This window comes from Neoarius graeffei, chromosome 2 (assembly GCF_027579695.1).
Source record: "Neoarius graeffei isolate fNeoGra1 chromosome 2, fNeoGra1.pri, whole genome shotgun sequence".
Classification (NCBI taxonomy): Eukaryota; Metazoa; Chordata; class Actinopteri; order Siluriformes; family Ariidae; genus Neoarius; species Neoarius graeffei.
Window position 1 is genome coordinate 105,936,789 of NC_083570.1, and position 26,029 is coordinate 105,962,817.

The 26,029-nt window shown below is 39.5% G+C and overlaps 1 protein-coding gene across 1 annotated transcript in view; it reads right to left on the bottom strand.

Annotated features, from left to right (window-relative positions):
- Window positions 1-1,792: 1,792 nt before the first annotated feature.
- syngap1a (synaptic Ras GTPase activating protein 1a) overlaps window positions 1,793-26,029 on the bottom strand; it is a 113,720-nt gene continuing 89,483 nt past the window's right edge. Inside the window, exons 17-18 of the mRNA XM_060915326.1 lie at window positions 21,747-21,819; window positions 1,793-3,481 (exon numbers count right to left, since the gene is read on the bottom strand). Coding sequence (XP_060771309.1) covers window positions 3,452-3,481; window positions 21,747-21,819 — 103 coding nt within the window. The 3' untranslated portion in view covers window positions 1,793-3,451. The remainder of the gene's footprint in view (window positions 3,482-21,746; window positions 21,820-26,029) is intronic.

A 26,029-nucleotide genomic window follows, 5' to 3' on the forward strand; every position in this document is an offset into this window, starting at 1 on the left:
TGAAATTAACCCCTTCAGACATAATGTATACAATTGTACACATGAAGTTCCATAGCATGAAGTTCCATAGCATTTTTCCTTGTGTCCGAAGGGGTTATACCGTACAAAACAAACCAACCTCAAGTATCAATTTCACTTTGATTCAGATTCAGGAAACCAACTAATAGGTATGAAAGTGCTCTTGGGAAGCTAGAATGGTTAACCATCCAGAGAAGTTCAGCCTTTATAATTTAATATACACTACCGTTCAAAAGTTTGGGGTCACTTTGAAATGTCCTTATTTTTGAAAGAAAAGCACTGTTCTTTTCAATGAAGATCACTTTAAACTAATCAGAAATACACTCTATACATTGCTAATGTGGTAAATGACTATTCTAGCTGCAAATGTCTGGTTTTTGGTGCAATATCTCCATAGGTGTATAGAGGCCCATTTCCAGCAACTCTCACTCCAGTGTTCTAATGGTACAATGTGTTTGCTCATTGCCTCAGAAGGCTAATGGATGATTAGAAAACCCTTGTACAATCATGTTAGCACAGCTGAAAACAGTTGAGCTCTTTAGAGAAGCTATAAAACTGACCTTCCTTTGAGCAGATTGAGTTTCTGGAGCATCACATTTGTGGGGTCGATTAAATGCTCAAAATGGCCAGAAAAATGTCTTGACTATATTTTCTATTCATTTTACAACTTATGGTGGTAAATAAAAGTGTGACTTTTCATGGAAAACACAAAATTGTCTGGGTGACCCCAAACTTTTGAAAGGTAGTGTAATGCATTTATTATCTGTGGTTTTGAATCTCAGTGATCTCACACACACACACACACACAAACCTGTCATTTTCATTACAGTATTAATTATTATTATTATTATTATTATTATTATCGTGAAGAAAACTAAAACGTAAAATCGTGTTTGACTCTCAATCAGTAAAATGAAAACAGAAAACAAACATTAAAGGTTAGCATATATCTATTTATTAATTTGTCCAATTATTTAAACTTCTGGAATAATAGTAAACTCATATTCACAAAATGAAAGAAATTTCTGATCAATCAATAATCATATCATCAAGAAAATGAAAGCAATGATAATTACAATAATAGTCATATCTGAATAGAATAATTGTCTTCTGAACAATATTAACATTCACAACATTTCTCCATATGCTGAGGTGTCCCACACTGTTAAACACTGAGCCTTTCCTTCGCCGGTACGTGTTTCTGTGGTTCTATAGAAATATATACATTCCTACGCTCCTAAAGCCCGTAAGAAGGACAGGGTGTGTATGGCTTGTCCATGTCTATGGCTAAGTTTAAGGGTAGGATTAGACCCGCTCTGGGCATTTCGTTCTGAAGATTAGATACAAAACCTCATGACTCTAAAAAACAAATATAGCGCTACACTATAGATGGGAGAAAACGTTTCACCAGCACAATCGTTCTCAGGAGTACTTTTATACACAAAAGGTGACTCGAGTATTGGAAGGTTCTGCTTCGTAGTTCATATTTCATTTATTACTGGTTCTGATCCATAGCGGCGAGCAATCAGAGCCATCTTTCGAAGTTGTTTCAGAACCAGAACAGTTAGGCACGGGGCACGATTAGTTTTTTTTTTTTTTGAAAAATAAATATCTGAAGTGCAGACATAATAAGTTATCAATACTTTCAACCACCACAGAAAAAATAATAGTAATAATAATAAGAAGAATCATAATAAATAAAAAGCAAGTGACTACCAGCAAAACCAACTAATGGTGTATATGTGTGTAATCATCTATCGAACATCAAGGAAGAATCAGAAAAAAAACAAGAGGACTTGGTAAAATGAATAAAACTGTAGAAATCAACAGGTCTCGAATCCTCAGCTCTTATATACATCAAATCCAACTGAAGCTCACAAGCAAAAGAAATCAGCTACGCATCTCGGAAAAACTCCGATCGAACGGCGAGGAAAACTGAACAGAAGCGTCGGAATGATTGATCGATGCGATGCGATTCGATTCGCCTATTGGAAAGAAGATAACAGTAGGACCGAATGAGGTATGATGCTACTACTTCTTTCTATGATCATATTGTGTGTGTGTGTGTGTGTGTGTGTGTGCATGTCTCCATGCTTTAGGAGAGTAGTATAGTACATTACCACAATATAGTACATTGGTAATGGGTATATTTGTGCTTAAATAAAGTCTAATAGAATAAAGATGGGCTATAGGTCTAAAGTTATAAATACTAAAGCTAGACTTTATAAATACTAGATCATATAGATTTTTCGTCTCTACTGCAGTTTCCTCTCAAGGCTGGTCCCTGCCGTTAGCTGATGAAACCATGGTCATCCTTGGTGTTCTCCATGTGATCCCGTTCCTAGGCCTTATTTTTTTCTCTAGTTCACACGCACATGCATGCACACGCTCACAAAGGAAAAGACAAAGCCATTTGCACTGATGCCCAGAAGCACCTGTACGCGCAATACATCCCATCGTTCATGTGCAGACGGAAGCTACACACGGTCTCGCTCATGAGATGCGCATACACACGGTGGCGCTGTATCTTTGCTCGCGTCATTTCTGTCCCACCAACCGGATGAGATGAAGGGATGCTGATCCTTAAAAGTCCTTAAAGCAGCAAAGTCCAAACAGAGACAATATTAATCAAACATCATACTCTTTCAAACTCCACAGCCTGAAAAAATACGGAGTGTCCTGTGCGCTCCTGTCGATGAAGTGTTTTTTTTTTTTTCCATTTCCCCTGTTTCGTATAGAGCTCTTTAGGCACAGAGAAGAAGCGCCGCCCAGTGCGCGGCACAGGAAAGGCTTTCTGAGCAGTATGGCGATATCTGATTGGCTCAGAAAAGACCACACCTCCGTAAAAAGATTGAAAAGGCTCATTATAGGAAAAAAATTACAAGAACAAAAATTGAGTCATTATTATTAGAGCTTGGAGGCTTGTGGGTTATGGAGTTGGTAATACACACCATAACCGCACATACCAACACAACCCCTCTACAGCCATCATGCTGAGAACGACAAACAAGCCTGCTGAGAGAGGGAAAGACATAGAGAGAAAGTCTGAGGTGTACTATGGGCAACAAAATGAGACATGAATCAAGTCCATCTGTAGCTTTAGTTTGTACCAAATATCCTAAAGTAATAATGGCCAAATAAATAGAATAAACAGCACCAACCGAGCGGCTAATTTGTCAAATCCACTACATAAAAAAGAGGTGATTGTCATTATTTTGGCTCAAGGAAGGAAAGAGAGGGAGAGAAAGAAGTAGAGAGACATAAAGAATGTGCTTTCGTGTGCTTTTTGGGGTTTGATGTGTCAAAGCGATGTTTTTTTTTTTCTCTCAGGCTCTTCCTCTTTCTCTCTCCTCTCTCAACCAATCAGAAACAAGAGAGGTTCCTGGACTGGCGTGGATCCAGTCACATATCCTTTCGCGCTGCTGATGTCCAATCATGTTCCGGTGTGCCCACCATAGATCGGCTGAGGGAGAGAAAGACAAAGTGAGCGCAGGAGGGCAGCAGGTGGCTTGTACCCCTTTTCCACCAAATCAATTCCAGGGCTGGTTCGGGGCCAGTGCTGGTGCTGGTTCACAACTCGTTCAACTTGCGAGCCAGCTGAAAACCAGTTTGGTTTTCCATAGCTCACGGTGCTAAGGGAAGCCATGTCATTACGTCGCTGTATACGTCAGTTACGTCGCTGTATATGTCAGTTACGTCACTACGTTTGCATAAACCTTAGCGCGAATATTGAAGCAAAAACAACACGGAAGAAGCAGCAGCAGCAACAACAACAACAATAATAATAATGGATGACTTTGCATTTGTACAGCTGCTGCTTCTCGTCACTTAAAAATGGCGATCTTTCGCGGTCTTGTTATTGTTGTTGGTCTTAACAACTCCACCCCCCCCGCTGACGTAAGCGGTTCTTTCCTCTGGCCCAGCAGAGAGTTGGTGCTAGCCTGGAACCGGTTTTTCTGGCCCCAGAGCCAGTTCTTTGTCAGTGGAAACAGAAAACCCGGTTCCAAACTAAGCACTGGTCCCGAACCAGCCCTGGAACTGCTTTGGTGGAAAAGGGGCAATAGTGTCCAGTGACGGTTCACTTGGCCTTTGATTGACAGGTTAAAAGTCCAGGAATCTTGGATGGCATTTACAAAATCTTTATCATTGCATTCACACTTTAGTTTATGATCATGAATATATCATCCACATATGAAAACATTCAGATAAGCGACACGCATTTACAATAGCAAATGGCATGGCAGTGGAAATGATGATAATGATGATGATGATGATGAGTGACAGATGGTAGTCACAGAAAGACACGCAACGCACAAGCAAGCGCTTCAGAGTTAAAAAAAGAAACACGAAATGACTCGTCTCTCAGCGGTCAAACTACACCACTAATCCTGATGAGAAAATATCCACCTCTTGGAAATCTCTCTAGTCGAATTAGTGGAAATGTAAACACATCTTCACAATTTTGTTTTCACAGCCCTTGTGATATTAAAAATAGTGTCTTGTTAATATATGCTTTCGGCATTTATATCCAGTTACGAATTATTCTTCTGAAAATTTGAGAAACTTTCAAAGAAACTAACAATAGGTTAAATATTTATGTATTAAAAACACACGCGTATATACACCAATAGTATATTTAGTCGCAACTTAAAGAACATTAGAGCTTTGAGAGAGAGAGAGAGAGAGAGAGAGAGAGAGAGAGAGAACCTCATTTTCACGCACTATTACACAGCCCCGTATCCAAAGACACACTTTCCTGGTTAGAATTCCTAGGCAAATCAAAGCAAGCTCTTTAAACAAATAACTCAGCTAAAATTGCTTTCTAAAGCGTTTCTTTTCATGAGCAATTTTGGCTGATGCTGCCTTTAATGGACAGATAAAAGCGAAAAAAAATGGACAGATGGCTGTTAAGCTGACTACAGATTTTTCAGCCACAGACTCATGCTGGAATGTGAGGACTCATAGTATTTTTGCGAGTAACAATGCGCATGTATTTGCACAGCACAAAGCTCTCCCAGTGTTCAAAGGCCACATGACTAGCCCAGCCTCCCTCCCTGCGCGGCCCAGCAGGCTGCGGCCCCGGCTGCTGTAGCGATGGCTGCGCCAGGGAAGCCGGTATTGCCACGTAGATCACCGTTCTGGCTGATGTACAGGTATGGGGGCAGGGGAGGGAGAGCTCCATTCCAAGGGGAGCTGGTTGTGGAGGAGAGAGCCGACATGGGGTTCAGCGGAAGAACCCCCTCCCCTCCTGGAACCATGCTTTGCTCAACCGAACCCAGAGAGGAATATGGATCGTCCTAACAGAGAGGGGAACAGGAGGGCAAGAAAGGAAAGGAGATGAGAGGAGAGGAGAAGGAAAAAGAAAGAAAAGGGAAGATGGACCACATGGAGATGTGGATGGAATTAAGAGGAACTGATTATGAATGTTCAATAAACCAAAAGGGTTGCAGACAGAAGGGAAAATAAAAAGCAAGCAGCAGTTGGGTAGAATTAAAAAAAGGAGTTAACAAGCAAAGGAACAAAAACATTCTGAGAAAACACAATATAGAAAAATACAAAAAAAGAGTAAGAGTATTTAGGAGGTAAAGAGTGAGAACAGAGGCAGAGAAGAAACGTAGTGTTTAAAGTAGAGGGAGCTAAGTGAGTGCTGTGGTCCTGTACTTTACTTTATAGACATTTAGCAGACGCTCTTATCCAGAGCGATGTACAGTGGTGCTTGAAAGTCTGTGAACCTTTTAGAATGTTCTATATTTCTGCATAAATTTGACCTAAAACATCATCAGATTTTCACACAAGTCCTAAAAGTAGATAAAGAGAACCCAGTTAAACAAATGAAACAAAAATATTATACTTGGTCATTTATTTATTGAGGAAAATGATCCAATGTTACATATCTGTGAGTGGCAAAAGTATGTGAACTTTTGCTTTCAGCATCTGGTGTGACCCCCTTGTGCAGCAATAACTGCAACTAAACGTCTCTGGTAACTGTTGATCAGTCCTGCACACCAGCTTGGATGAATTTTAGCCCATTCCTCCATACAGAACAGCTTCAACTCTGGGATGTTGGTGGGTTTCCTCACATGAACTGCTCGCTTCAGGTCCTTCCACAACATTTCGATTGGATTAAGGTCAGGACTTTGATTTGGCCATTCCAAAACATTAACTTTATTCTTCTTTAACCATTCTTTGGTAGAACGACTTGTGTGCTTAGGGTCATTGTCTTGCTGCATGACCCACCTTCTTTTGAGATTCAGTTCATGGACAGATGTCCTGACATTTTCCTTTAGAATTCGCTGGTATAATTCAGAATTCATTGTTCCATCAATGATGGCAAGCCGTCCTGGCCCAGATGCAGCAAAACAGGCCCAAACCATGATACTACCACCACCATGTTTCACAGATGGGATAAGGTTCTTATGCTGGAATGCAGTGTTTTCCTTTCTCCAAACATCACGCTTCTCATTTCAACCAAAAAGTTCTGTTTTGGTCTCATCCGTTCACAAAACATTTTTCCAATAGCCTTCTGGCTTGTCCAGGTGATCTTTAGCAAACTGCAGACAAGCAGCAATGTTCTTTTTGGAGAGCAGTGGCTTTCTCCTTGCAACCCTGCCATGCAGACCATTGTTGTTCAGTGTTCTCCTGATGTTGGGCTCATGAACATTAACATTAGCCAATGTGAGAGAGGCCTTCAGTTGCTTAGAAGTTACCCTGGGGTCCTTTGTGACCTTGCTGACTATTACACGCCTTGCTCTTGGAGTGATCTTTGTTGGTGGACCACTCCTGGGGAGGGTAACAATGGTCTTGAATTTCCTCTATTTGTACACAATCTGTCTGACTGTGGATTGGTGGAGTCCAAACTCTTTAGAGATGGTTTTGTAACCTTTTCCAGTCTGATGAGCATCAATAACGCTTTGTCTGAGGTCCTCCGAAATCTCCTTTGTTTGTGCCATGATACACTTCCACAAACGTGTTGTGAAGATCAGACTTTGATAGATCCCTGTTCTTTAAATAAAACAGGGTGCCCACTCACACCTGATTGTCATCCCATTGATTGAAAACACCTGACTCCAATTTCACCTTCAAATTAATTGCTCATCCTAGAGGTTTGCATACTTTTGCCACTCACAGATATGTAATATTGGATCACTTTCCTCAATAAATAAATGACCAAGTATAATATTTTTGTCTCATTTGTTTAACTGGATTCTCTTTATCTACTTTTAGGACCTGTGTGAAAATCTGATGATGTTTTAGGTCATATTTATGCAGAAATATAGAACATTCTAAAGGGTTCACAAACTTTCAAGCACCACTGTACAACATACCCAGAGCAGCCTGGGGAGCAGTTGGGGGTTAGGTGTCTTACTCAAGGGTACTTTAGCCATTCCTGCTGGTCTAGGAAATTGAACTGGTGACTCTAACCTTTAGACCATGGCTCCTTCACAGAATCCAAGTTCCCTCCTACCTGAAACCCTGCAGATTCTGCACCTGGGCCCCAACCTATTTATTCAGTCTGATCACAGTTAGATTCAACAGGAGAGTTATCCTGGAGAACCTGATCCAACCACTCCCACTCAAACCATTTCAGACAGGAAACTAATGGAATTCCCTTAAACAAAGCTACACCTACATAAGCTATATGCCTCTTTTTCAAGCTACACTATACACAATATCAGGTTAAAGATGTATACTTTGCTCACTGAATGAATGTCTGTTAGAAAGGATGGAAATACCAGTCTGTCTTCTTTGTCTTTTTTTTCAGCTGTTCCTGTTAGGGGTTGCCACAGCAGATAATGTCCCTCCATCTCCTCTCGTCCTGTATCTCCTTCTGTTACACCAACTGTCCTTATGTCCTCCTTTGCCATGTTCATAAATCTCATCTTTGGTTTTCTTCTTTTCCTTCTACCTGGCAATTCCATCTCGAGCATTCTTTTCCTAATACAGTGGTGCTTGAAAGTTTGTGAACCCTTTAGAATTTTCTATATTTCTGCATAAATATGATCTAAAACATCATCAGATTTTCACACAAAGTCCTAAAAGTAGATAAAGAGAATCCAGTTAAACAAATGAGACAAAAATATTATACTTGGTCATTTATTTATTGAGGAAAATGTTACAATATTACATATCTGTGAGTGGCAAAAGTATGGGAACCTCTAGGATTAGCAGTTAATTTGAAGGTGAAATTAGAGTCAGGTGTTTTCAATCAATGGGATGACAATCAGGTGTGAGTGGGCACCCTGTTTTATTTAAAGAACAGAGATCTATCAAAGTCTGATCTTCACAACACGTTTGTGGAAGTGTATCATGGCACAAACAAAGGAGATTTCTGAGGACCTCAGAAAAAGCGTTATTGATGCTCATCAGGCTGGAAAAGGTTACAAAACCATCTCTAAAGAGTTTGGACTCCACCCATACACAGTCAGACAGATTGTGTACAAATGGAGGAAATTCAAGATCATTGTTACCCTCCCCAGGAGTGGTTGGCCAACAAAGATCACTCCAAGAGCAAGGCGTGTAATAGTCGGCGAGGTCACAAAGGACCCCAGGGTAACTTCTAAGCAACTGAAGGCCTCTCTCACATTGGCTAATGTTAATGTTCATGAGTCCACCATCAGGAGAACACTGAACAACAATGGTGTGCATGGCAGGGTTGCAAGGAGAAAGCCACTGCTCTCCAAAAAGAACATTGCTGCTCATCTGCAGTTTGCTAAAGATCATGTGGACAAGCCAGAAGGCTATTGGAAAAATGTTTTGTGGATGGATGAGACCAAAATAGAACTTTTTGATTAAAATGAGAAGCGTTATGCTTGGAGAAAGGAAAACACTGCATTCTAGCATAAGAACCTTATCGCATCTGTGAAACATGGTGGTGGTAGTATCATGGTTTGGGCCTGTTTTGCTGCATCTGGGCCAGGACGGCTTGCCATCATTGATGGAACAATGAATTCTGAATTATACCAGCGAATTCTAAAGGAAAATGTCAGGACATCTGTCCATGAACTGAATCTCAAAAGAAGGTGGGTCATGCAGCAATACAACGACCCTAAGCACACAAGTCGTTCTACCAAAGAATGGTTAAAGAAGAATAAAGTTAATGTTTTGGAATGGCCAAGTCAAAGTCCTGACCTTAATCCAATGGAAATGTTGTGGAAGGACCTGAAGTGAGCAGTTTATGTGAGGAAACCCACCAACATCCCAGAGTTGAAGCTGTTCTGTACGGAGGAATGGGCTAAAATTCCTCCAAGCCGGTGTGCAGGACTGATCAACAGTTACTGCAAACGTTTAGTTGCAGTTATTGCTGCACAAGGAGGTCACACCAGATACTAAAAGCAAAGGTTCACGTACTTTTGCCACTCACAGATATGTAATATTGCATCATTTTCCTCAATAAATAAATGAGCAAGTATAATATTTTTGTCTCATTTGTTTAACTGGGTTGTCTTTATCTACTTTTAGGACTTGTGTGAAAATCTGATGATGTTTTAGGTCATATTTATGCAGAAATATAGAAAATTCTAAAGGGTTCACAAACTTTCAAGCACCACTGTATATCCTGGATCTCTCCTCTGAAACTACCCAAACCATCTCAATCTCGCCTCTCTTATCTCACTTTGTCTCCAAGCCATCCTACATGTCCTGTCCCTCTAATATACTCATTTCTAATCCTGTCCAACTTTGTTACTCCCAGTGAGAATCTCAACATCTTCAACTCCACTACCTCCAGTTCAGCCTCCTGTCTTTTTGTCAGTGCCACTGTCTCCAAACTGTACACCATCATTGGTCTTACTACTGTCTTGTACACTTTCCCTTTCACTCTTGCTGGCGACCTTCTGTCATAAATCACTCCTGACAGTTCTCCATCTATTCCAACCTGCTCTCACTCTTTTCTTCACTTCTCTTCTGCACTCACCGTTACTTTGTACAGTTGACCCCAGATATTTGAACTCCTCTGCTTTGAACATCTCTATTCCTTGTAGCTGTACCATTCTACTGTCCTCACCCTCATTCATGCATATGCACATGGACATACCAGTCTGTGAATCAGCAATATGAGCTGTAATCAAAAAGTTGTTTCTGTTCCTGTTGTGAATGAATGAAGCACAGCATGGTCACGCACATGCAGCAGGAGTGAGCAGTAACCTTTGTGAGTCAGTATGCGGTGTGGTATCGCTGTGGGGTCAAGCTCAGCCACAACAGAAATTAGTAATGCTTTTTTGTTTAAAAGGACTCAAAATTGCTAGACTTAGGCCAAGTTTACATTAGACCGTATCTGTCTCGTTTTCTTCACGGATGCACTGTCCGTTTACATTAAAACGCCTGGAAACATGAATCCGCCAGAGCCCACGTATTCAATCCAGATCGTGTCTGGTCCGGTGCTGTGTAAACATTGAGAATACGCGGATACGCTGTGCTGAGCTCTAGCTGGCGTCGTCATTGGACAACGTCACTGTGACATCCAACTTCCTGATTCGCTGGCGTTGGGATCACACACACAGCGGCTCAGTCCCGAATCACTGCTCGTGCGCTTCACTCGCGCGCTCTGTGAGCTGCGCAGGGCCGGAGTGCGCACCCTCCAGAGGGCACTCGCTGTTCAGGGCGGAGTGATTTGGAGCGCAGGAGGAAGCGCTGAGCTGCACTGAGGTTTATTTACACATTTCAGCCTCCTTCAGGCGCTTAAACTCAGTGAGAACATGAACATCACAGCCAGGTGTGTTTATTTGCTGGAGAAGGTGTTCGCTTGCCATCCTTCCACTTGCAAGTGGTGAGTGACTTGCGCATGCCCGATATGCACTGGGATCATGTGACGTGCTGTCTAATTAGTCATGTGATTAGCGTATCCGTGTATTGGCGTTGCTGTGTGCACGCGAATCGTGTATTGGCGTTGCTGTGTGTACGCGAATCGTTTTAAAAACGTTAATCTGATGATCCGCTGATTCGAAATAATGTAAACAGGGCCTTAAAGATTTCCTTTGTTTCAAGACCAACACTATGGGATTCCATGACCAGGAATCCCAACCACCCTCTATGTTTCTAATAATAAGATTTATTAGTGTCCGTTCAGACCAGACATGCTGGCGCTTTCTCAGCAAGAATACTTGGGGGGGGGGGGATAATTCACCCAAAGGCTGACTCCGCCTCCCAACCCAACGCAACTCAATCCTCAAGGCATAAGTGGACACCTTGCATCCCAGAGCCTAAGAACAATGAAAGATTTTATAAACTGATTTTGAACAACACCTCAAAGAGTCTACAGACTTTTTCACCTAACTCGCCATTTTATGGACTCTTGAATTACCTGAGGATCTGAATGAGCTACTGTATTCACAAATGGATGGCCTACGAACTTTCAAGAAGTAATACTTTGTAGATGGGTCAAGTTCCTACAGCCATGTTTCATGCTATTTTAATCATCTGACTTTCATAAATTCATTTCAGGTAGATACTTTTCTCTAATATGTAGTTATCCATAGTTTTGCACAATAGACATAAGATCTATCAAGAAATGGCATATTAGGAAAGGTCATCTGACATGTATTCCCAAGTTCCCCTCACAAAGGAGGGCCAGTAGTCTATTACTGGGTTGCATGCAATGCCACATCTGCCTCATTAGATATGCAAGACATGAAGTGGTGGTCAGCTAAGCTCACTGTTCACAAAGTGTTTCTATTGCTGGGATACCTTGATAGTCGTTAAAATACCCTATGCTCGCATTGTTTTGGGTGGCTCAAATTGAACAAACCGTGAAACTGCTAAAAAGTTTCTTCTGGATTCCCTGTAAAGTGATAAAGGGTGAAAGCACAAAGGATTTTACTAAAAGATGATGAGAAAGGTGGCTCTTCAACCTTTTGCTGCAATCAAAAGGAGCCGAGTCGTAGAACGCTCGAATTTGCAGTGATCACTTCATGAAAGGTTTGTAAATTCCTCTGATTTGTTTTGTTTGGATTTGCCAATCCCTTTTCTCACCATTTTCTATTATTTTGCAATGTTTTGAAGTTCAGGAGATGCTTAAGTCTTCAGATGTGTTTTTGTTTACTGTTTGATTGTGTATCACCAGTACACCTGTATCATCACGTATTGGTATCACCAATACCCAGGTCTTTAAATGTGTTTCTATGGATCTTTGTGAATCATGTACCTGGAAGAGAAGAACAAGGAGGATTGAGAATCAAGCCTCTGTCATTTGTTTCCACCCGACACCAAAACTTGTACTAGCATCCAAGTAGCCATTGCAAAGACACGTACAAAAAGCCTAAAAATGCCTACCTACCCAGGCATAAACGATACAGGATTTATCTTGTGTCCTGATCCCCAGATCTTTAACCCAGCCACATATAAAAAGTTGTACGCCTCCATGCTCTTCCAGGTTTTCATCTGTTTGTCTGTGTAGAACAATGTCTGCAGCAACAGATAGTTTGAGATGTCGGGGAACTCAATGGATGGAGCATTTTGTAACTCATAGGAAAAAACCTTCTTTGATAACATGTAAGGATCTATCCCATCACAAAGACCAACTTTCTGAAGGTATCTTGACCGTGCATTGGCCTCTGAACTGCGAAAATAGTTGGAGATGGTTTCACTAGATCTTTACATAACGGCAGCCAAATTGGTTTGCCTGACCACCACTTCTTTCACCAGAAGTAAACTTGCAAACAAAAATCATGTGACTGAATACAACCTATTGGTCAGACTGCCCTTTCTGGTTAATTAATATAATATGCATGAGAAACCCCAGGAAAATGTCATCACCCGAACCCAGAAAATCGAGCTCTTTGTTTGTTGAAGCTTTTGCTTACCATACACAAATCTCTACTCGGCTAAATGCACTGTTCTTCCTGGGCAATGTCAAGAACTGATCAACTGGAAATCCTGCCAAGATTCATCCATCAATGCTCTCCCTCTACGAGACCACAAACACCAAGAACAGCTTCCACAAAGAAACCACTTCCGACGCACTGAGGCAAACTTCTGGCAAACTTAAGTCATGAAATCATCCATCCATTCTGATAACCTGGTGCTTTTCTATTAAATGTTCCATCTCTTCCTCAGTATAATTTCATTACTCTGAGTTTAAATTCTACTTCTAATTACTTGCTGGTGTTCAGGGGACGGTCTAAACTGTTTAACCGAGTCCAATATCATGCGGCAATATTGGTCACGCTGTAAACTCTGGTCATTACATTTCCACATTCCACTCATTCACATTGTCTGTTATGTTCTGTGTTGTTGCATTTACTTGTCTTAGTGTCAGTGTTAATTTGTGTTGTAGTTGTTAGAAATAAATGTTCAATTTTTAATCATAAAGATTCATGACTCTGTCTTGGTTTGCTAACATTTTGCTCCCTAAATTGCATGTTTTCTGCTACCTAGCTTTCCTAAATTAACCTTTCCCCTAAGAATGAAACTCTTTATGACTGCACAGTAAGATGACCTAAGCTGCAGTACTGTTACAATCCACCTATGAAACTATTTCAGGGGATGGACAGTCAAATTTGGGTGTGTAATAATTCTGTGTATTATTAAATTTCCCATTGAGCATAATTTCTTACATTGTACTTTCAACATTGGGACCTGTGTTATATGTGTTTTTGTCATAATGTGCACGTGTATTTGATTTTACGATGGACCTCAAACTTGGGAAATCGGCAATGGAGACCCTTGAAATGCTTCAGTAAGCATACCGAATTGAAGAAAAGCTAGGCAAGGTGTTTGGAGTGGCATTCATGCTTTAAGAGGGGCAGAACATCACTGGAGGATGATGAAAGGTCAGGGTGATCTGATGATGTACAATGCGCTCAATTTCTTGGATATTTTCAAGGTTTGTGCGTGTGAAGCATTTCAAGGGTCTCCATTGCCGAGTTGCTGAGTTTGATACAAAAGTTGATGTTTGCTCTCTACTCAAGTTTTGGGTCCATAATAAAATTGCAAATGTGACCATGCACATTGTCACAAAAAACGTGTAATACAGGTCCTGATGTCTCATGAGGTCGCCCAGCATACTGACTCAATGAAAGTTACTGCTGCATGCACATAACCATTCTGTGCTCTGTTCATTCACAACAGGAACAGTCTTGGAACTTTTGATTGCATGTTGTACATCTGAAGTAAGCCATGCTGGTCAAGAATGTGGTGGTTCCGTAGTCTGTTAGAGAACACTTGGCTAGCTACAAGGCAAGAATATACCCTTAATGGGATACCAGCCAATTCCAGGGTATAACACACACATTGTGTAGACTGTTTTACAACCCCAATTCCAAAAAAGTTGGGACACTGTGTAAACTGTAAACAAAAATGTGATAATTTGCAAATCATGGAAACCCTATATTTCTTTGAAAATAGTACAAAGACAGCAGATCACATGTTGAAACTGAGAAATTTTATTGTTTTTTGAAAAATATATGCTCATTTTGAATTTGATGTCAGCAACACGTTTCAAAAAAGTTGGGATAGGTGCATGTCTACCACTGTGTTGCATCACCTCTACTTTTAACAACACTCTGTAAACGTTTGGGAACTGAGGAGAGCAATTGCTGTAGTTTTGAAAGAGAAATGTTGTCCCATTTTTGCACGATACACAATTTCAGTTGCTCAACAGTTCGGGTCTCCTTTGTCATATTTTGAGCTTCATAATGCGCCAAATGTTTTAAATGGGAGACAGGTCTGGATTGCAGGCAGGCCAGTTTAGCACCCGGACTCTTTTACTACAGAACCATGCAGTTTTAATATGTGCAGAAAGCAGTTTGGCATTGTCTTGCTGAAAGAAGGAAGGTCTTCCCTGAAAAATATTTTGTCTGGATGGCAGCATGTTGCTTTGAAACATGTATATATCATTCAGCATTCATGATGCCTTCCCAGATGTAAAAGCTACCCAATGTCACGTACATTAATGCACCCTCATACCATCACAGATGCTGGCTTTTGAACTGTGCAGTGATAACAAGCCGGATGGTCCCTATCCTTTTTGGCCTGGAGGACGTGACGTCCAAGATTTCTAAAAAGAATTTCAGATTTCGATTTGTCAGACCTTGGGACAATTTTCCACTTCACCTCAGTCCATCGTAAAAGAGCTCGAACCCAGAGAAGGTGGCGGTGTTTCTGGATATTGTTTATATCTAGTTTTAACTTGCATTTGTGGATGCAGAAATGAACTGTTGTCACATATGATGGTTTTCTGAAGTGTTCCTGAGCCCATACAGTGATTTCCACTACAGACATGTGTCTGCTTTTAATGCAGTGTCTCCTGAGGGCCTGAAGATCACAGGCATCCAATGTCAGTTTTCAGCCTTGTCTCTTGCATACAGAGATTTCTCCAGATTCTCTGAATCTTTTAATTATATTATGTACCATAGACGATGTGATCCCCAAATTCTTTGCAATTTTACATTGAGGAACGTTATTCTTAAATTGTTGTACTGTTTGCCCAAGCAGTCTTTTACAGAGCGATGAACCCCTCCCCATCTTTACTTCTGAGAGATTCCGCCTCTCTGGGATGCTCTTTTTATACCCAATCATCTTACTGACCTGTTGCCAATTAAACAAATTCCTTTTTTAGCATTACACAACTTTTTCAGTTTTTTGTTGTTCCTGTCCCAAGTTTTCTGAAACGTGTTGCTGACATCAAATTCAAAATGAGCATATATTTTTCAAAAAACAATAACATTTTTCAGTTTCAACATTTGCTATGTTGTCTTTGTACTATTTTCAGTGCAATATAGGGTTTCCATGATTTGCAAATTATCACATTCTGATTTTACTGATGTTTTACAGAGTGTCCCAACTTTTTTGGAATTGGGGTTGTACCTACCAAAATGTTTTTGGGAGCTGAGAGGGAACTGAAGTGCCTACAGGAAACCCACACAGAAAGACTTCATATAGATACATGACCAAACTCCAGACCTTGGAGGAGTGATGCACCACTACTGCCTCCTCTGGTTCAGAGATGGCTAATCTAATTTGACACTGATGGTCTCCACTATTCCTCTTCCAAATCAGTTATCTTCCCTACCCAGAATGTATATGTCCCTTGTCCTTTGAGTATAGGAGAACCAATGAGTCTTAACTTGAGGAGTCTGCCCATCTATGTCCATATGAAATGGTGGTTTTGCCCCACTAAGCTTTGCTTTCCTCAGGTTTTGGTTTCTTACTGTGTTTCTGGGTAAAAACCAGAATGCTGCATTTAGCAAATCCTTCAGAGTTTCTCTGCCATATAGTGGATACCCATGTTGTTCCATTTCCTAGTGGACAAGCTTTCAGAAGGAAGGAAACCAAAGGTTTGTGGTTATACAACCTTGTTCAGATGGAGTGGGCTCTGCACCTTGAAAGTTTTGTGGTGTCTGAGACAAGACTTGGTAATCAAAGGCATGGACAAGTAGGTGAACTACATGCATGTGAGATCTTTATGAAGGTTGCCTTGAATTAATGATTCAACCAATGCAAATTCAAAATGCCCCAACTTCCTCTACAGCAAGTAACTTGAACAGAATCTTTGCTGTTTCTTCTTCTTCTTTTGGCTGCTCCTGTATGTTCATGGTCGCCACAGCGCATCTGTTCCGCATATTTGATTTGGCATAGGTTTTACACTGGATGGCCTTCCTGATGCAACCCTCCCCAATCTATCCAGGCTTGTGACCAGCACTAAGTATGCACTGTCTTGTACAACCCCAGTGGCTGTGCATTTTACCTAATTTTACCTAACCTTTGCTGTTTGATCAGCCTATTTCTCTGACTGCTTCCTTTCATAGATGTAGGATGGTTGGACAGCTCTTGAACTTATAACCAAAAACACTCTTTGGACAGGATTCATGGAACAATAGAAACTTGATCAGCAATTTACTTTGAGAGAAGGCTTGTAAATGGTTCTGCCCTTGTTTAAGGAAATAGTTTGGCTTTCAGGCTGAAGGTTAACACAGATTCTGGATGACTTGCAGCAACCCTGAGATCCTAGCCTTCAGAACTTGGCTCTGGTGGATCTGGTCTCCTGGGCATGTAGTGCTCCTCTAGGGAAGGCAGATGTGGGGCATAATTTCCTCCTCATAATTGCAGACACTTATAAGCATTTAGCTAGAATATCCTCCATTGAGTGAAGAGAATGATGGGTGACATCTGGAGAGAAGTTTCATCTGGGAGTTTTGACCAGGCTCTGAGATCCTGCCTGTGTTAGCAACCGGCATTCTTGCACCATCCAGATACACAACATTGAATTCCTGTCATGGTATGTTGCTCCTTTCACTAAGATCTCTGACAAATGATCTGACAAGGTGGAGGAATCATGTACAGAACTATCATGGGAATCAAACTTAGGTTTCCAAAATTAGGATGTGGCCCATAGCATTCACCAATTAAACTGCTTTACCACAACTCACACTGTAGAATGCCTCAAGCAGTCTGGGATGGTTATATAGTCCATCAGCTTTCTGACATAATTTGGAGGCAGCATGGCAAGAGTTGTCTGACAAATCCCATGAGGTATTAAAAAGGGATGAATGGGCTTCGTTTATCAGGCTTTTAGGATAGCTGGGTGTATACTGTGTCTGCATAAGCCAAACTGAACAAGTTTTTCTGCTATACTTTGCAAAGGCTAATTTTCTATTATAATTTTCAATAATAATAATGTTTACAGCAATGGGCAGACAGACCGACCCATCCTCCATTTACATGGTGGCATTTCTTTTGTCGTAATTGAATGATTAGTTTTATTTGTCTTAATTCATAGGCTTGTGTTGGTTCACTTCCTTTATTTTTCATATATTTTTAATTAATGCAGATAAAATAAACTCATCTCATCTCATTATCTCTAGCCGCTTTATCCTTCTACAGGGTCGCAGGCAAGCTGGAGCCTATCCCAGCTGACTACGGGCGAAAGGCGGGGTACACCCTGGACAAGTCGCCAGGTCATCACAGGGCTGACACATAGACACAGACAACCATTCACACTCACATTCACACCTACGGTCAATTTAGAGTCACCAGTAAACCTAACCTGCATGTCTTTGGACTGTGGGGGAAACCGGAGCACCCGGAGGAAACCCATGTGGACACGGGGAGAACATGCAAACTCCGCACAGAAAGGCCCTCGCCGGCCATGGGGCTCGAACCCAGGACCTTCTTGCTGTGAGGCGACAGCGCTAACCACTACACCACCGTGCCGCCCCATAAAATAAACTATTATTTGATATTATTTTATAAAATACCAGTGTGAGGATGTGTTTTTGATAGGGATGAACAAGCATTTCTAGAAGTCACACTAAAAAGGGCATCTGTTAAATGCTGTAAACATAAAAAATAAGCAATTTACACATACTCAAGAGCATGAGTAGGATACAAACATTTTTTTTTAATTTACAAGATTTGCCTGGGTACCAAATTTCTTGTGTAAACACTCATACAATCAATTTGGGAATTAATCTGTCCTTATCCAACTTGATAAATGAGGCCCAGTTTGTGTTGCACTATATATAGTTATGCGACAATTAAGCCCCATCCACATGTGTATAGATGAAGGATTTGGTTCAAAAATGCAATAAGCACCATTTAAAAAAAATAAATAAACTTAAGTTCCTGCCAAAAGAAGTTTGGCATTTGATTACTATTCAAAGTTCCAAAATCAATTTTATGCAAAACACCATGTCCACCACATTTCTCTCTATTGTATGTCCCCTTTCTTTCCGAACCGCGATAACACTTTTATCGCGTTATCTCTGCTCAACCAATCACAGTGCACTGTTCAAATACGGAAACAGTAACAGCCCCTCCCACTGACTGTAAACATCATGGAGAATCCCCATCTTTTATTGAGATTTATGGGCCTCACACACACACACACACACACACACACACACACACACACACACACACACACACACACACCTGCTTTAGCTTGCTAAATTTTTTTTTGAGAGCATGGTTAAATTGCTATTATTATTTACCATGAATTTATGATTGTTATACTTGGGAGGTATTTTAACATCAAGCTCATTTAAGCTGAGTCTAAATACACTTTGAGTTTAAATGTTTGGAGGACCTTATGTACAGTGGTGCTTGAAAGTTTGTGAACCCTTTAGAATTTTCTCTCTTTCTGCATAAATATGACCTGCTTCTCTGTTCTTCCATCCACATGAAAATGCCATTTGAGTCACTGAAAACCGTTTTTGTGTGGACAGGAAAATGCGTTTTGGAAAATCATCACGTCACATCACAGTATGAACCCGAGCATGCATTATGTGCTCGGAGAATTCACATCCATTTGTATTCAAGTACAACCCCGATTCCAAAAACGTTGGGACAAAGTACAAATTGTAAATAAAAATGGAATGCAATAATTTACAAATCTCAAAAACTGATATTGTATTCACAATAGAACATAGACAACATATCAGATGTCGAAAGTGAGACATTTTGAAATTTCATGCCAAATATTGGCTCATTTGAAATTTCATGACAGCAACACATCTCAAAAAAGTTGGGACAGGGGCAATAAGAGGCTGGAAAAGTTAAAGGTACAAAAAAGGAACAGCTGGAGGACCAAATTGCAACTCATTAGGTCAATTGGCAATAGGTCATTAACATGACTGGGTATAAAAAGAGCATCTTGGAGTGGCAGCGGCTCTCAGAAGTAAAGATGGGAAGAGGATCACCAATCCCCCTAATTCTGCGCCAACAAATAGTGGAGCAATATCAGAAAGGAGTTCGACAGTGTAAAATTGCAAAGAGTTTGAACATATCATCATCTACAGTATATAATATCATCAAAAGATTCAGAGAATCTGGAAGAATCTATGTGCGTAAGGGTCAAGGCCAGAAAACCATACTGGGTGCCCGTGATCTTCGGGCCCTTAGACGGCACTGCATCACATACAGGCAAGCTTCTGTATTGGAAATCACAAAATGGGCTCAGGAATATTTCCAGAGAACATTATCTGTGAACGCAATTCACCGTGCCATCCGTCGTTGCCAGCTAAAACTCTATAGTTCAAAGAAGAAGCCGTATCTAAACACGATCCAGAAGTGCAGACGTCTTCTCTGGGCCGAGGCTCATTTAAAATGGACTGTGGCAAAGTGGAAAACTGTTCTGTGGTCAGACGAATCAAAATTTGAAGTTCTTTATGGAAATCAGGGACGCCGTGTCATTCGGACTAAAGAGGAGAAGGACGACCCAAGTTGTTATCGGCGCTCAGTTCAGAAGCTTGCATCTCTGATGGTATGGGGTTGCATTAGTGCGTGTGGCGTGGGCAGCTTACACATCTGGAAAGACACCATCAGTGCTGAAAGGTATATCCATGTTCTAGAGCAACATATGCTCCCATCCAGATGAAGTCTCTTTGACAATGCCAAACCACATACTGCATCAATTACAGCATCATGGCTGCGTAGAAGAAGGGTCCGGGTACTGAACTGGCCAGCCTGCAGTCCAGATCTTTCACCCATAGAAAACATTTGGCGCATCATAAAACGGAAGATACGACAAAAAAGACCTAAGACAGTTGAGTAACTAGAATCCTACATTAGACAAGAATGGGTTAACATTCCTATCCCTAAACTTGAGCAACTTGTCTCCTCAGTCCCCAGACGTTTACAGACTGTTGTAAAGAGAAAAGGGGATGTCTCACAGTGGGAAACATGGCCTTGTCCCAACTTTTTTGAGATGTGTTGTTGTCATGAAATTTAAAATCACCAAATTTTTCTCTTTAAATGATACATTTTCTCAGTTTAAACATTTGATATGTCATCTATGTTCTATTCTGAATAAAATATGGAATTTTGAAACTTCCACATCATTGCATTCTGTTTTTATTTACAATTTGTACTTTGTCCCAACTTTTTTTGGAATCGGGGTTGTATAACCTTGAGCAGTTATTCAACCTAATTTTCAATCCATGCATATGAGTTTTGCGAGAAAGCTACATCCTCTATATTCAGCTGTAGAGACACTTAAGTCTCTGAGTACCGCAAGCCTAAACTACATGCAAGATGTCTGTCTCAAAGTAATGCCTGCTCTGCTTCTGCATTTAAAAACAATCATCTTGAACATCACTTTGGTTCCCTGGATGCATGTAGCTTCAGCCTGATACTGGATCTCCACTAAACTGGCTTTAGTACCGAGCCTTTATTTTCTAGTAACAGCCACAACTGGGTTTTAGTACAACAAAGACATAAATAAGAAAATAATAATAAAAAAAAGCCAAACGCTATTCATAAAAATGGTTGCATTCAAGCTTTCTCGCAAATACAACAGTGCTTCATGAAGATTGATGGTGTTGTAAATGTAAAAACACATTGAGGGATCCTGTATGCAACACACAACACACTCAAATAAACACATTACACATATATATATGACAATGTATGATGATTTGATCAGAGCACACTGAAAAATGTTAGTTAGATCGGAATGGGATGATAGTTAAACTGTCCAAACAGCAACTACATGTTTGCATGCACATCAATAATCTATTCTTGGTTTTTAAGTATATCGTCGACCAAAACATGGAAATGCTGCGTGATTGGCTGATTGGATAATTTTTGGAATGAACAGGTGTCCAGGTATTAACATCGCCCGTGAGTGTATTTATCCAGTGGAAATCATCTTTTCAATATACTCGTACAAAGTCCAAGCTGTTAATCAAACATCTTCAGGTTTCTGTGTGCATGGAAACGTAGCTACGTGTGTTTTAGCCAGTACTGAACTACAGTTGGCTGCACGTGTGTATGTGTATATGAAAGAGACAGACCTCTCCTGTAAATATTCGGGATTTGAGGTCAGAAACGCCACTGCCTCTCAACTCATCCTCCACCGCCATCAGCCTGGAACACAACACACATCAACACAATCACAAAACTCCACAATCACACAACGATACGATCATACAACACAGAGAACGACACAAATCACAAAGAACATGCAGCACAACAATCACACAGTATAGCATAGCATAGCACAACACAACACGATAATCATACAAAAGCGCAATCGCAATCACAATCATGCTAAAAATAATATCCACTCAAAAAATAATAGTATACAATGTCTTGCAAAAGTATTCATCCCCCTTGGCGTTTGTCCTGTTTTATCACATTGCAAGCTGGAATTAAAATGGATTTTTGGCGGGTTGGCATCATTTGATTTACACAATATGCCTACCACTATAAAAGTGCAAATTGTTTTTTTTTTTTTATTGTGACACAAACAGTAATTAAGATGAAAAAACAGAAATCTGGAGTGTGCATAGGTATTCACCTCCCAGAGTCAATACTTTGTAGAGCCACCTTTTACTGCAATTACAGCTGCAAGTCTCTTGGGGTATGTCTCTATTAGCTTAGCACATCTAGCCACTGGGATTTTTGCCCATTCCTCAAGGCAAAACTGCTCCAACTCCTTCAAGTTAGATGGGTTGTGTTGGTGTACAGCAATCTTCAAGTTATGCCACAGATTCTCAATTGGATTGAGGTCTGGGCTTTGACTCGGCCATTCCAAGACATTTAAATGTTTTCCTTTAAACCATTCCAGTGTAGCTTTAGCAGTATGTTTAGGGTCATTGCCCTGCTGGAATGTGAACCTTCGTCCCAGTCTCAAACCTCTGGCTGACTCAAACAGGTTTTCCTCCAGAATTGCCCTGTATTTAGTGCCATCCATCTTTCCTTCAGTCCTGACCAGCTTTCCTGTCCCTGCAGATAAAAAAAACATCCCCACAGCATGATGCTGCCACCACCATGCTTCACTGTAGGAATGGTGTTCTCAGGGTGATGGGAAGTGTTAGGTTTGCGCCATATATGGCGTTTCCTATGACGCCCAAAAAGTTCAGTTTTATTCTCATCTGACCAGAGAATCTTCTTCCATGTGTTTGGGGAGTCTGCCACATGCTGTTGGGCAAACTCAAAATGTGTTTTCTTACTTTATTTCTTTAAGCAATGGCTTTTTTTCTGGCCCTCTTCCATAAAGCCCTGCTCTGTGGAGTGTACGGCTTCAAGTGGTCCTATGGACAGATCCTCCCATCTCTGCTGTGGATCTCTGCAGCTCCTTCAGTGTTATCTTTGGTGTCTTTGTTGCATCTCTGATTAATGCCCTCCTTGCCCAGTCTGTGAGTTTTGGTGGGTGGGGCCTTCTCTTGTCAGGTTTGTAGTGGTGCCATATTCTTTCCATTTTGCTATAATGGATTTAATGGTGTTCCGTGGGATATTTGAAGTTTGGGATATTTTTTATAACCCAACCCTGATCTATACTTCTCCACAACTTTGTTTCTGACCTATTTGGAGGCTCCTTGGTTTTCATGTTGCTTGCTTAGTTGTGCTGCAGAGTCGGGGTCCTTCCAGAACAGGTTGATTTATACAGACATTGTGTGACAGATTAGGCGACACATTGATTGCACACAGGTGGATCCTAATCAACTGATTATGTGACTTATGAAGTGAATTGGTTGGACCAGCTCTTATTTAGGGCTTTCATACAAAAGGGGGTGAATACTTATGCACACTCCAGGTTTCTGTTTTTTCATCTTAATTATTGTTTGCATCACAATAAAACAAAAAAAAAAGAAAACCAAAACAATTTGTACCTTTAAAGTAGTAGGCATGTTGTGTAAATCAAATGGCGCTAACCCCCCCAAAATCCATTTTAATTCCAATTTGTAATGCAACAAAACAGGACAAACACCAAAGGGGATGAATACTTTTGCAAGACACTGTACACTTTGTAACTACAATCATTCACTATTCTATCAGTGCAGCTCCTGTACATTTGGTATATATACAGTTACAGCAGGGCTGTAGTCAGGAACTAACACTGATGAAGGTCTAGAGGATGATGAGAGTTTGATAACCTGAAAAAAATTGCTTGATTTGGATTTAAATAAGAAAATCATTCATCATTTTATATATATAGCAAGTATCGTAAGCAGAGTAGTAAAACTAACAACTAAGAATAATCAAAGTATCAAATAATAAAGATGATCATAACAGTGCATGCTGGAAGTTAGTAGAAAATAGCACTGATAATCAGAAGTGTGCATGCTGGAATCTTGTAGCCTCATGAAATGTAGGTAATGATGTTTGAAAAGTGCTAACCTGTCATCTGTAAATGAGTTGCTTTGATCTTTAGGAGTTCATTAGAGTCAAGCTTCAACTGCCTAACGTGTGCTTTTACACAAGGAGCTGAAAGATGGTTAATTGGGTTGAGAAGACTTGGGCAGGTGAACTACACATCCAGATTATTCAAAGATGACTGAAAATCATCGCACATTATTCCATAATGTTGAGTTATCTATTTGAGTTTTAATCAAAAATTACAGTAGTTTCACGTATTTGAAATGATCCATTTGAGTTTTAATCTATTTGTTATATATTTAGTTTTTTTTAATCTATATGGTTTTTTTATTTGTTATATATTTGAGTTTTTATAAGTTTTAATCTATACGAGTTATCTATTGAGCTCTGAGTTAATCATTTGAGTTTTAATGCAAAATTAGTTTATTGCATTTGAATTATTTGAGTTTTAATGTATTATATATTTAGTTTTTATCTATATTGGTTATTTATTTGTGTTATATTTTTGAGTTTTTATCCATTTGAGTTTTAAATGTTTTGAGTTATATATTTGAGATTTTGTAACTTTTTATGTATACAAGTTATCTATTGATCTAAAATTATGGTTGTTTAATGTATTTGAATTATCCATTTGAGTTTTAATCTATTTGTTATATATTTAGTTTTTTTAATCTATATGGGTTATTTATTTGTGTTATTTGAGTTTTTATAAGTTTTAATCTATATGAGTTATGTACTGAGCTCTCATATGGGTTAATCATTTGAGCACACAAGAAATCATTGGAAATCATCGCACGTTATTCCATAATGTGGAGTTATCTATTTGAGTTTTAATCTAAAATTACAGTAGTTTAATGTATTTTAATGATCCATTTCAGTTTTAATCTATTTGTTATATATTTAGTTTTTTTAAAATCTATATGGGTTATTTATTTGTGTTATATATGTGAGTTTTTATAAGTTTAAATCTATACGAGTTATCTATTGAGCTTTAATATGAGTTAATCGTTTGAGTTACCTATTTGAGTTTTAATCTAACATTAGTTTAATGAATTTGAATTATCCATTCGAGGTTTGATCTACTATATATTTAGTTTTTATCTATATGGGTTATTTATTTGAGTTATATATTTGAGTTTTTATAACTTTTTTTCTGTACGAGTTATCTATTGAGCTCTAATATGAGTTAATCATTTGAGTTATCTATTTGAGCTTTAATCTGAGTTTTTTTGTTTGAATCTATATAAGTTTTGAGTTTGAATCTTTGAGTTTTTAATCTTTGTGAGTTATCTATTTGTTTTAATCTCTTTGAGTTATCCATTTCAGATTTATTGTATGCAAGTTATCCAATTAAGTTTTAATTTATATGAGTTATCTATTTGAGTTATTTATTTGAGATTTAATCTATTTGTTATGTATTTAGTTTTTATATGGGTTATTTATTTGTGTTATATATTTATCTTTGAGTTATCAACATGAGATTTAATTTATGTGAGTTATCCGTCTGAGTTTTAATCAATCAATCCATCAGTCAGTCTGTGTTATCTTTTTGGGTTATCCAATTGAGTTTTCATTTATGTCAGTTATCTTTTAGAGTTTTAATCTATTTGAGTGCTTTATTTGAGTTGTAATCCATTTTACTTTAATATACTGTATTTATGTTATCTATCGGAGTTATAATCTATCCGAGTTTGGCATTTGACTTTTAACATATAATAATCGAGAGAACCTGCAGTTCTATTAGAACACTTTCATAACTGTCTTCATATCCTTATAAACTTCTATCCTTTGATAGATATTATTCAGTCCTGTTGGTGTTATTTTATTTCAAGTTTTCAACAAAAACATCTTTTTTTGCAGCAGTCTCAGATACAAATACCTTTTAATTTAATTTCACTAAAATCTCACTTCCTAGGATATTGGATAACTGTGGCCTGCTGAGTGCCGTCCTTTACTGGAAAGATATCGCAATTGG